Source organism: Monoraphidium neglectum (genome assembly GCF_000611645.1).
Source record: "Monoraphidium neglectum strain SAG 48.87 unplaced genomic scaffold scaffold01616, whole genome shotgun sequence".
NCBI classification, from domain to species: domain Eukaryota; kingdom Viridiplantae; phylum Chlorophyta; class Chlorophyceae; order Sphaeropleales; family Selenastraceae; genus Monoraphidium; species Monoraphidium neglectum.
The window spans coordinates 1,229-12,642 of NW_014012012.1; the positions used below are offsets into that span (position 1 = coordinate 1,229).

Here is an 11,414-nt window from a genome sequence, read left to right on the forward strand (position 1 = left end):
CCCGCCGCGAGCTGGGCCTGCCGAGCCCGAGCGGCGGCGGGGCCGCCGCCGCGCTCGCCGTCGCAGACGCCGCGGAGGCAGCGGCGCTGCGGCGCTCCTCAGTCGTACTCCCCCACGCCACACACGCGCGCGCGCACGCGCACACACGCGCGCAAACGCATGCCTCCCCCCAAAAGAACTCACCTGTTGTACAGCACAGGCCAAACGTTGTTGACCACCGCAATGCTGAACGGCGCCGCGACCGTGCTCGACACCGCGTCGCCCGGCGCCAGATTCTCCATTGCCACGCCCACCAGCGTCACATTCGCGTGCTGCGAGCCCGTCTCGTTGAGCTGGTTGACCGCCATCTCGAAATCTATGGACGTTATAGCCGACTGCAGGCCGACGATCAGCAGCGGCCGCCCGACCGCGATGCCGGCGGCCGGCAGCCGCGGGCGCGCGCCGAGGGAGACGTTGGTCGTGAGGTACACCAGCAGGGGCGCCGGCGTGGGCGCGCCCGCGCGCGCGAGCAGCGAGGGGACGAGGGAGGCGTTTGTTGCGGAGAGGACGAAGTTGGGCGCGGCCGCGGCGGGCGCTTGCAGCAGGATTCCGACTGAGAGCAGGGTCGTGCGGCCGTCTGAGGAATTAAACTGGTGAATGTGCAGAAAAGTGGCGTCGTCCTGCGAGGGGCGTGGGCGGGAGCGTGGCGCCGGGCCGTATGGGCGAGGACGCTGTGTGCTGCGATGCCCTGCGTGGCATGCATTGGCGCTGCGCGGCGGCCGCCTGCTTGTGCTGCCGCCGCACCCGTCGCGGGGGTGCCGCCGTCGGCAGCTGGCGCCGACGCGCACGCGGCGGCCACGCAACAACGCAACGTACGGCCCCGCCTGCGCATGCGTGCATGCACCCACCGTCCAGTAACCGGCTCCGCGGCTAGGCTCATTCCCAAACAAGGAAAGGAAGCTCTCAAGCTCGCCCCGCGTTTTGACAACCAACCGAATGTCTGTCATCCGCAGCGCCGCGCCCGGCCCGCCGGCCAGCAGCTGCACAGGCCATAGCAGCGGCTGCGGGCCGGCGGCCCCCGGGGCCGACAGGGAGAACCCGGCTAGTATCAACCGCTTGAGGTGGAGCTCTGGGCCTGAGGGGCGGGGGCGGGCGGCCGGAGGCGAGGGGACGGTGCCGAGCGGCCGACAGGGCGCGCGACGGGGCGTGGGGGAATGCATATAGTAGATGACGCGTGCGCCGCCGTGCGTATGCAGGCTGCGTTAGCGCGTGCACGTCCCGCGGTGCTGGCCCTGCGGCGCGAGCTGGAGAGGGGTGGCGGAGGGGTCGCCCACCCTTACCTTCGCCAGGAGCCCTTGCGGTCAGCGGCTGCGGCTCGCCATCCGGCGCGTTAATGACGGCCGTCGTGGGATGCACTGTGTCGGTTGGGGGCCCGCTGCGCTCCCCAGTAATTGCCACCACCGCAGGGGCGGATGCGGCGGCGCGGTCCCCAGACGTCCAGGTGCACTCATCGTGCACGGCCCACCGCCCTGAAGCCTGGGGTCCGTCGAGACATCCCGGAACCGCCACGGCAAGCGAGGCAGCCCCAGCGATGCTCAAGAAGGCGAGGAGCGCACGGCGAGTCAAGCTGCCTGATCTGCACGGCATCCAGCCCTGCCAGTGGCTGCAGATTTATTTCTAATACAGCTGCACGACATCACAGCCCTGAGTTCGCCGCGGCCTGCAGTTCGAAAGCACGAGGCCTAAGCGCAGGGTGCTTCTGCCAGCGAAGCGTGCCCGACATTTCCGGCCTAGATAGTCTTCAATCGGACTCGCAGGTTGGTGTTCACATGCCCGCTGCCATGCAGCATGAAGTAGGGTCACCGCGGTGTGAGCGTCGCAGCGTATTACGATTGCCGAGCAGCAGCGGGGAAAGGCCCTGCAGTGCACAGGCGCTACCCTGGGAGGCTGTGCAGCAGGGCAAGTGTTTATGATGCAATATATTTTGGGACGACGGCCTTTGGATGGCCTGGAACGCGGCGTTCACGGCCCGGGCAGCACGCGGATGGCCGATTCGCCCAGTCAGCTGCGGCAGCCCTGCAGGCATCCATGTGCGCGGTCACAGCTGGCAAATGCAGCCCCCACCCCTTCAGGTGTCTCATAGAGATCAGCAATGTCCTGCGTGTCGGCCTATACGTGCGACTGAACCAACGAGCTCCAGGGTGCACTCTTGAGACACCTGTCAACTCACGGGCCAGGGTGCCGTGCGGATCGAAGCATGCTCAGTGCGCAATGACAGTGCCAGGGCCTGCCATGTACATGAGCGCAGCACATTTGAACCTCACAGCAGGACCCCCTCAGGCCCTGCCGCCGCCGTCGGCTGCCGGGAGCGGGCGTCGAGCCTGCCTCAGGGCTGGCACTCAATTTGAGGATGCGCCGCATCAGGCTCGCCGGGCCTGCCGGTGGTGCGGTCGGCGGCAACAAGCAAGCGCCTAGCACCGCGCCACGGGGATTGAGCCGAGGAGAGGCCTATCGATCCTTTTCTCGGCGGCGGCCCTCCCAGGACCCTCTGCGGCGTGACGCATGGTGCGCCGCCCATCAGCGCCAGGGAGGTGCTGCTGCTGCAACAGCATCAGAGCAAAATCCCCACAAATGCGCTGCGGTGGCGAGATCCCTGTGAGTCTCCAACGTGGTCGCGGCTTCGGGGGCTGTTTGGCGGTACGCGATGCCTGCATGCCATTTGGCGCATAGCATGGGGCGAGGGGCGCTCGCTGACTGGACTGTGGACTTGCATGGACACAAGCGCAGCGACCGCATGGCCCGTTATACCGTAACTTCGGTACAGAGACGACTGTCAACCAGTAGTTGCTGAGTCGGAGGGCTGAGCACGGCGCTGCTTGAGATGCGTATCACCACAAGTGGCTGGTTGGCGGCACCGCAGCGCGCATGTGTCAGTCACCACAGCACAGCCCTGATTTTTTTCTCGACTGCTTTGCTCCCGATCAATGACACCGGCGGATTCAATTGAGTTGCACTCAAACTTAAATCACTAGGTAAACGCGTGCTGGCGAGCTGCTCGATCACACTGTCGTGTCCCATCCTGCACAACCCTCGCCTTCAGCGCTGCCTCACAAATCTAACAGAGCACGGAGGATTGAGAGTCTAGCTAGAGCCATGCATGAGATGGTGGCCTGAGGCGTGCTGCGTGGAGCAGCGCCGTGCGGCGGCGCCGCTGCCAGGGCGCGGGAGCACGAGCAGCAGGCGCGCAGCTTCAAGCCATTGATTCCGCCCCTCGCCCGTGCCAACCTCTGCGGCCCCCGCCATGTCGCTACTGCTCACGAGCTGCGCGCACCTCGCGCGCCGCGCGCGCACGGCGGCGCCCCCGCTGCTCGCGCTCTGCGCCCGGGGCGCCGCCGCGGGCCACGCCGGCGCTGCGTGGCGGCCGGGCGCGGGCGGGGCCGCGTGGTCGCCTTGGCTCGCGAAATGCATGGCGGCGCACCTGAGCGGCTGCGCCGAGGCGGAGCCCGCCCTAGACTTATACCGCGTCAACGTCATCACAGGTGGGGGCGCTGTCGGGGCGGCAGGCGTTGCCCCCTTCGCAGCTTTCGCGGGCAGCCCGCCCGCAGCACCCTCCCCCGCCGGGGCCGCGGCCGCTGGGCTCTGCCTTGAATAAGTGGCATGCAGCGACGAAGATCCCACCCGAGGCCCCTCCCTCGCCCGCCTCGCCCCGCGCAGGCAACGTGCGCGGCGCGGGCACGCGGCTGCCGTGCACGGTGCAGCTGGTGGGCACAAACGGCACGAGCGACAAGGCCGTCGTGGGGGAGGACGGCCTTGGGCGCGGCAGCAGCGTGGCGGTCGAGCTGCATGCGCCGAAGGACATAGGGGAGATAAAGCGGTGCTTTGTGGAGCGCGGGAAGGGCGGCTACACGGACACGGGGGACGGCTGGTTCCTCGAAATGGTCGAGGTGATTTGGGGGCCGAGGCCGGGTGCGCCAGCAGCAGCTGCCTTCGCGCCGGCTGCCGTCCCCTGCGCTGATGCAGCAGCCGCCTGCGTCCCAGCAGCAGCAGGGGCGGCGGGCGGAGCCGAGGACAAGGAAAGGGAGGGAGGCACTCTGGGGCGCTAGGCGGCCGCCGCCGCTGCGGCAGGCCAGACGGGCGCCCTGGGGTGGGGCGTTTGAGTTCCCAAGGCCGGGCGGCTCTTTGCAGTCCCCGTGCGCTGGCGCTTGCTGATGTCATGCGCGGTCAAACCACACCTGCAGGTTGTGGGGCCGGGGCAGGAGGTGTACCAGTTCCCGTGCCACGCCTGGTTTGGCCACAGCGACTGCGGCGATTTCGTCGGTGAGAGGAGGGGTGGCGCGCACGGCCCTGCTAGATGCTCTGCGTCGAGCGCAAGCACGCCCTCTGGGTACCGCCTGCCCGCCGTTCTGGCGCCTGCAGCCGAGTATGCGCCTAAATTGAACGACTCCGGTCATTTGACCTGATTCTGCGGCGATGTCTGCTCTGGTGCGATCTAGAGCTGGTCTACAGATCAGATCTGATCTGATGACTCTGATATGTGATCTCAACCCCGCAGGCGCCCTGGAGCGCAACCTCATCCCGGTTAAAGCGGACCACAAGCTGCCCGTTGCTGAGATTCTTGGGGACCCCGTGTCAGTCCAGGCTGCCGGCATCTCATTCCCACACCCTGACAAGGTGCGCCGGCCGGCCCCTGCGCCCCAAGCGAGCCTGTGCGCGCGAGTTGGAGCCGAACGGGTCCCGTCCTTAGTCACTCCTGCGGCCGGCCGCGTGTGCCTCAAAACGCCCGCGCGTCGGCGCTCCATGGGGTACCAGTGCCAGCTGCAGGTCGACCGAGCCCGCTGGCAGCTGCTGGCTCGGCCGCACACGGAGCCCTGGCGTCGGCCCCTCGTGGCCCGGTGTGGCCCAAGCCATAACTGCCGCCCCGCCCCTGCCGCGCCCCACAGATCAAACACGGCGACGCGCGGGGCGTGAACAAGCAGCATTTTGGCTTTGCAGGGGAGGACGCATACTTCTATTGCACCGGCAGGTGGGTCGGCGTTCGGGAGATTACTTCGTCATCCGCTGCAACGCGGCGGTCTAAACAACAACGCCTGCAAGGGCCGCACACGACCCGCGCGCGGGGTCGCGGCCGCAAGCACCGGCCAGCCGCGCCGCCGCCGGCTCGCTGACCCACGGCACTCCACACCCCTACACGCTCGCCTCCGCCCCTCTCACCCGCCCGCCCGCTGCTGTCGTTTGCGGTCGAGCCGCAGGAACAACATATTCGGGATGGGGGTGGCGGACGGCGTGTATGCCTGGAAGGAGCAGGGCATCGACAGCGGCGCGATGAGCCGCACGCTAATGGAGACGGCGCGGCACATGGTCCAGGCCGGCTGCGAGGATGTCCTCAAAGGTGGGCGGCCCGGCGGCTGCGCAGCACATTGAGTAATCCCTCGTCAATCAGCGGCGTGCGGCGCGGACAGCACGAACCGTATGTCATTGCTGGGGCGCTGCGTGGCCGCACATTCCCTGGAGGGGCCGCCGGCAGTCCCGACACAGCGTTTCCTCGTGCGCATCCTCCGACGGCGCCCCCGGCCCGCCCCTGCAACTGCCCCACACCCCCTCTTGGCGCCCGCGCGCCCCGGACCCCCAGTCCTCCAAGTCGCGGCGCGCCACGTGGAAAGCGAGGGCGTCCTCGGCAGCAGCACGATCTGCCTGCTGACCATTAACAAGGCAGTGGGCCGCCTGCAGGCCGCAACGCTCGGCGACAGCGGCATGTTTGTGATCGGAAGGCGGCCGGGCAGCTCGCTGCTGCAGGTCAAGTTCAGGACACCGCAGCAGGAGCACGAGTTTGGGCGGCCGTACCAGCTCGGCCACTTCGCGCACGCCAACAATCCGGACGTGAGGGGGACCAACGCCACGCGCGGCGCCGGGAGGGGGCGAACGCGTCACCTGTGGGGGCGGAATCGTTTTGTGTTGGGCGTCTTGGTGCGCGGCTGATTGCTGCTAGGTTTGTCCGTCTGTGTCCCAGGTTGATCATGCCTTGGGCCTGCACCTCACCCCCATAATATTTCATGAACCCCGCATTCGCGCAGGATGCCGACCTGGCGACGTTTGTGGTGCAGGCAGGTGACGTCATTGTTGCTGGCAGTGACGGGCTGCTGGACAACCTGTCGGAAACGGAGCTTATGGATGAGGTGGGTTGATGTGATTGGGAGTTGCAGTGCTTTCGAGGTCATGTCAGCGTGGCAATCCCGTGCACAGGGCGATGAGCCCACGCAGGTGGACTATTCCGTTGGTGCTTGTTTCGCTGGTGACAGCAGCAGCAGTGAAGTCGGGTGTCGTTTTTTGCTTCCCTGCGCAATCACCCGCCCCCAATGCCTTGCCGCGGACTGCTCCGCATGCAGGTCGCCGCCGGCCTGCGCGCCGGCGCGCGCGCGCCCCAGATCGCGCAGCAGATCGCCAAGGCAGCGTTCCTAGCATCCGTGGACCGCGGCCGCACGACGCCCTACGCGCGCGCCGCGACAGAGGCGTTCGATATGGTGTACAGCGGCGGCAAGAAGGTGAGGGGGAGGGGAAGAGGGCCTGGCGTCGGGCTGGCAACGCAGGGTCGCCCCTCCGGCGTCGACGCGGACGCCGGCCGTTGGCAGTCTGCAACCAGCTTGATGCGTTGCGGCATGAGGAGTGCACGAGGCCTTCATCGGTCGCCCTCCCCAGTTCTGCCTTGCCATCTGATTGACTAGGCGCTCCTCACCCCAACTCCCGCCCCCAGGACGACATTGCTGTCGTTGTGGCCCTCGTGACATGAGCAAGTTGCCCGCACACGTGCATTTCTTTTTGGAGCCGCCTACTGCGCGCCAAGGCGACGTGCTGGCGGCGTGGAGACGCAGGCTGGCGGCATGGAGACGCAGGCCAGGGAGCACGAACGGCATGCAACCAAATGCACGCGTGTCCCCCGTCTTGCACTCGCCTCGCGCCTCGGGCCCCCTGCGTCCTGGCAGCCCAAACCCGCCGCCCTGTGGGCGGGGGCCCACTGGCGTCGGCCAGGGTGGTGGCCGTGGCCGCGCCACCACCACCTGCTGCCATTCCACGCAGATTGTTGTACCCATGCACGTGCCCTACGCCTGCTGGCGTCGCACGCATGTTGCGCGCGCCACCTGGACGGATGGCGGTGGTCTTTTTGCATCTCTGCTTGCAGGCGTGTGCGCCCCAAAGCCGCATGTGTCGCGACGCGCTTGACAAGCCATGGCCACACGTCTGGGGTCGCGTTGTTTGGGGAATGGGGCACGCACGGCGCCGCCGGTAGCGAATTGCTCTGGCGTGACGTGAGCCCTTCTTTCACCCATTCCCCAGCTGCCTCTCGGCGGCAATCTGGTGCGTTGAGCTATGCAAGCGAACGTTCGCTTGCTGGTCGCCGCGCCGAGGGGCGCCGGTGCTGTGCAGCCGCCTGCGGCATTTTTCGCCCCCCTCTGTTTGCAATTGACGCTTCTCGGCCTTGGCTCGCATCACCACGCACGCGCAGCCGTCGACGCGCCAACCCCCACCTGCTGCTCAGCAGCGTTTCATGCCAGGGCCCCTGCTGAGGCGGGAGGCCCACTTGCACCCATAATGAACCCCCTTTTGTGTCAAGGCAAGGCCGTGCGCGTGCCTGTAATTCTATCATCATGCACGTGTGATTTTGGAAGACTGTTAATGCCGACGCCCCCTTTGAGTCAAGTTTGGCATTACCAAATTCTGGTTGGCGTCTGGCAGCTGCATAGCAGTCTGCGTCACCACCCGGTAGCGACAGTGCGAAGCGGGGTGCGGCTCGACGCTGTAGGCATGCCGGTCCACTTGCAGAGGGCCACCTAGAATTCGAGCTGCCAGGCAGTGCGGCCAACGAAGCTCACATCGATCTCGCTGGGGGAGTGCCCCTCGCATGCTGCCGCGGACGCAGCACAAGGGGGTGCATAATGCATCACCCGTCCCTGCTGTGCTGGGCCGCGGGCCCTTGGCACGATCCTGGCGGGCTCGAAAGGTGCCCCAGTGCAGGAAGAGCAGGAGGGCGCGGGTGACCTCTTGCGAGCTGGAACAGCATGAGGGGCGTCCATCAAGCCCTCCTGTGGCCGTTCAGGTGGGTTACACGGTCTTCCGCACGCGGCCCAGCTGATGGCAGCACGGTTTGAAACATGCGCGCTCTTCACAGGCTCCTAGCCCTGGCTTGTACGCTGAAGGAGATTTCGTGATTCCTACGGGCCAGCTCAAGATTGTCGGCGTTGGCGCCAGGGGCATCAGCGCTATAGGACGTCTTATGGGTGGGTGCGCTTGTGGGTGAGGCGCGCATGAGCCGCACTATGCACACTGCGTAGCAATGGTGCGACGCTATGTGGGAGTGCGGCTGCAAACTACTGCCCTGCTACATAGCAGTAAGCTTGGCAAAGCACGGGCGACGCCATGTGAAGGGCTTCCTTGTGCCGCCGATGCCACGGCCCAGGCAACAACCTCGTCCCCGGCGGCGACTTTTGGGCCATCGACAGCGACATGAAGGTGCTGGGGTCCTGCGAGGCGCAGCACACCATCCAGATCACCGGCGAAGACGAGGCGTCCATCCCGCTGCTCGAGCTGCGGCGTCTCGCGGGCGACTCGTTAGCAGGCGCTACGCGCGCGCAAGGAGCGATGCCGGCGGCCGCCACTGCGGGTGCGTAGGCAGGGCGGGCCTACTTTGCGGCTCACGCCGCAGCTCTGCAGCTGCGACTATGCTGTTCTTTTGTTAGCCCTAGGCCCTTTGCAGCATGAGTCGCCTGCCTCGCCAGGTCTTGTTGTGAACGTGAGCGCAACACATCAACCTCCCTGACACGACAATCACACGCACATGCAGCCGCGCACGCACAGGTACACTTAAACTCGCTGGCCCGCACCCGTGCACGTGCATGTACACGCGCATGATTGGATCGCCGCCACCGCCACCAACCCGCCTTCGCCCCCCAAAGGCGTCGTCTTCCTGCTCGCCGGCGCCGGCGCCGTCCCCGGCGGCTCTACCCTGCTGCTGCAGCTCGCCGCCTTCCTGCGGCGGTCAGGCTACTTTGTCGTGGCCGCGCTGACGCGGCCCTTTGACTTTGAGGGGCGGCGGCGGCTGGAGGAGGCGGACGCCCTCATAGAGGCCCTCTCAGACGTCGCGCAACTTACAGTGGGTGGGAGGTTGCTAGGGGTTGGCGCTTCGTTGCTCATTTTTGCCCTTGTCCACGGTTGTTTGGTGTTACTGTCGTGAGCGGGCGAAGCTCGCGGCTGGTGCAGCTGTGTGGTGCCGTGAGTCGCAAGGTCAAAGGTGGGCCCCAGCACTGCCAAATGCATTGCTGATGGGGGCCCAGTAGCCCATCACGACCCATGCCAGCGCCAACAAGGTGCTTCTGGTGGGAAGGCGCATCCGAACGATCTCGGCGCTGCCTCGTGCGCCCGTCCGCCCCCCGCAGGTGGTGGTGGCGCAGGGCGTGCTGCAGCGGGCCAGCGCGGAGCTGACGATCAAGGACGCCTCGGCCATCGCGGACAACACGCTCGAGTTTAGCGTCAGATCTGTGCTGTGGGCGCTGGGGGCGCCGGAGCTGCTGCGGGCGTCGCAGGGTGCGGCGCGGCGGCTTGTTTTGGGGGCGAGCCAGGGTTGTTGAGGGTGCGCTTGAGATGCAGTGGCCGGACCGCACAGGGGGGGTGCGTGTTGGCATGCCCCTGCGGGAAAACGGTGGTGGGCGGCAGCAGCAGATGAATTAGCGGTAGCGGCCAAGGCGTACGTTGGGCATGGGATGAACCCGCCGCCGCGCCCCGCCCTCCGGCCCTCCCCAGGTTCTATGGCTTGGCACGGCCGCGACCTGCGGCAGTACAAGCGGCTGCTGTCACCGCCCTTGGAGCGGCTGCTCACCTGCCCAGGTGCGCGGGGACGCGCCGTTGTCATGCAGGATCCAGAGCGCCCCCGTCCGGTCCCCTGTCCGCGGCAGCTGCAGCATGCCAGGTGCAACCCGCACGCTCCGTCCCTGGCGGCCGCTGGGCGCGGTGAGAGAGACCCGAGCGGCAGCTCCTCGCACGCTGCGCGCGCGTGCGTCCCGCAGGCACCGCCGCGCTGGGTCGCGGGCTTGCGTCGATCCCGGTCAGCAGCCTGGAGGAGGCAGGGCTGCCCAGCACGCTCAGCACGCTAGCGGAGGACGCCGTCACGGTGCGCGGCCGCGGCGCAGCCGAAACCGCGTTGGCGCCAGGCGGGCAGGGGCAGCGCTGCTCTCGGACGCCCTTTCTCGCGCCGCAGCCCTGCCTCACATGCACGTTTCTGCTGAGTCATGGTCAATGATATTCGCGACCCAGTTGGGCGCGGCAGGACAGGCTGCTCGTGTCGCCCCTCAACAGCCAGCGACACCCCTGAAACGCGGCGCCCCTTACCCAATTGCCAGGCGGCCGCGGACTCGCCGTTCCTCGACGCGGCGATGGGCAACGCCGGCGGCGTGATGGTTGTGCTGGGCCTGCCGCCGTGGGTGCTGGGCCACCGGCTGGACGGCGCGGGGCAGGCGCTGGATGACCCCGAGAAGTATGCGGTCAGGGCGGCGGTGCAGGTGGGCGGGCTGGTTGCTGCGCGGCCGACGACTTGGAGATAGGGTGGGTGTGGGTGCGTGTGCGTGTGTTTGACAAAGGAGGGAGTTGTGTGTCTGCATCTGTGTGTGTATGTGTGTGTGAGAGCGCACGAGGTTGCCTGATTGTGTGTGTGTAGGTGTGGGGGGCGGGGCGCGGCCACATGTGTGTCTGGCTTAGCAGAGCGGACAATTAGTGTCACGGGACAGTACCAGGCAGACTGAGGGGTTAGTCTCCCAGGCTGCTAGGACTGGGCCTTATCTGTCGACACCTAGCTGCTCTACTGCTGCGCGGGCGGCGGGAGTGTGGCTGACAGAGATTACACTCCCTATGGTGAGGGGCTGCCGTCAGACCCCCCACTCCGGCTGCACCAGCTGGTGGCCGCCCCTTGGCCTTGGCCCCAGCCCGCCCGTGACAAGTGCATCCCCGCGCGCGCCACGGCCCCAGGTCGCCGCGACGACCGTGCTGGAGCTGGCCGGCGCGAACTGCAACGATGTGGTGGTCTGCGCGCACGTGCGGGGCCGCGACTGGCCGCACGAGGACCCGGGGTCTCTCTGCCTGGAGGCGACGATGCTGGTGCTGGAGGACCCGGTGGCTCAGGAGGCAGCGGCGGCTGCGGCTGCAGCTGAGTCGTCCGGGTACCCTTACATCACCCCGCGGCGCGCGGGGGCGGGCGCGGGCGGCGGCGCGCGGGGCGCGGCCGCGGCGCAGCTGCTGCACGGGCAGGCGGCGGGGCCGGGCGGCGCGCAGCAGCAGCAGCAGCAGCAGCAGCAGCAGCAGCCGGCAGGGGCGGCGCCGGCGCCGAAGGCGACTTGGAGCGCGATGAGCGCGATTGCAGGGGGTTCCGCCTCGGCGGCGCTGCGGCCCCCAACGGC

The 11,414-nt window shown here is 67.6% G+C and overlaps 3 protein-coding genes across 3 annotated transcripts in view; 2 read left to right on the forward strand and 1 right to left on the reverse strand.

The window, feature by feature from the left end:
• MNEG_8482 (hypothetical protein) overlaps positions 1-347 on the reverse strand; it is a gene marked incomplete at both ends in the record, with an annotated part of 1,274 nt that extends 927 nt beyond the window's left edge. Inside the window, one exon of the mRNA XM_014043043.1 lies at positions 184-347. Within this exon, the coding sequence (XP_013898497.1) occupies positions 184-347 (164 nt within the window). The remainder of the gene's footprint in view (positions 1-183) is intronic.
• A 2,933-nt stretch (positions 348-3,280) lies between these two features.
• Positions 3,281-6,763, forward strand: MNEG_8483 (hypothetical protein; the record flags this gene model as incomplete). Its single annotated transcript, XM_014043044.1, has 10 exons — positions 3,281-3,518; positions 3,694-3,923; positions 4,218-4,296; positions 4,532-4,650; positions 4,920-5,002; positions 5,229-5,368; positions 5,609-5,856; positions 6,051-6,152; positions 6,363-6,518; positions 6,728-6,763. The coding sequence occupies 10 exons, from the start codon at positions 3,281-3,283 to the stop codon at positions 6,761-6,763; spliced, it is 1,431 nt and encodes a 476-aa protein (XP_013898498.1).
• Positions 6,764-7,776: 1,013 nt separating this feature from the next.
• Positions 7,777-11,414, forward strand: part of MNEG_8484 (hypothetical protein) — a gene marked incomplete at both ends in the record, with an annotated part of 4,203 nt that continues 565 nt past the window's right edge. The window contains 9 exons of the mRNA XM_014043045.1: positions 7,777-7,782; positions 8,141-8,249; positions 8,429-8,632; positions 8,925-9,121; positions 9,405-9,552; positions 9,769-9,852; positions 10,032-10,135; positions 10,365-10,523; positions 10,987-11,380. Coding sequence (XP_013898499.1) covers positions 7,777-7,782; positions 8,141-8,249; positions 8,429-8,632; positions 8,925-9,121; positions 9,405-9,552; positions 9,769-9,852; positions 10,032-10,135; positions 10,365-10,523; positions 10,987-11,380 — 1,405 coding nt within the window. The remainder of the gene's footprint in view (positions 7,783-8,140; positions 8,250-8,428; positions 8,633-8,924; positions 9,122-9,404; positions 9,553-9,768; positions 9,853-10,031; positions 10,136-10,364; positions 10,524-10,986; positions 11,381-11,414) is intronic.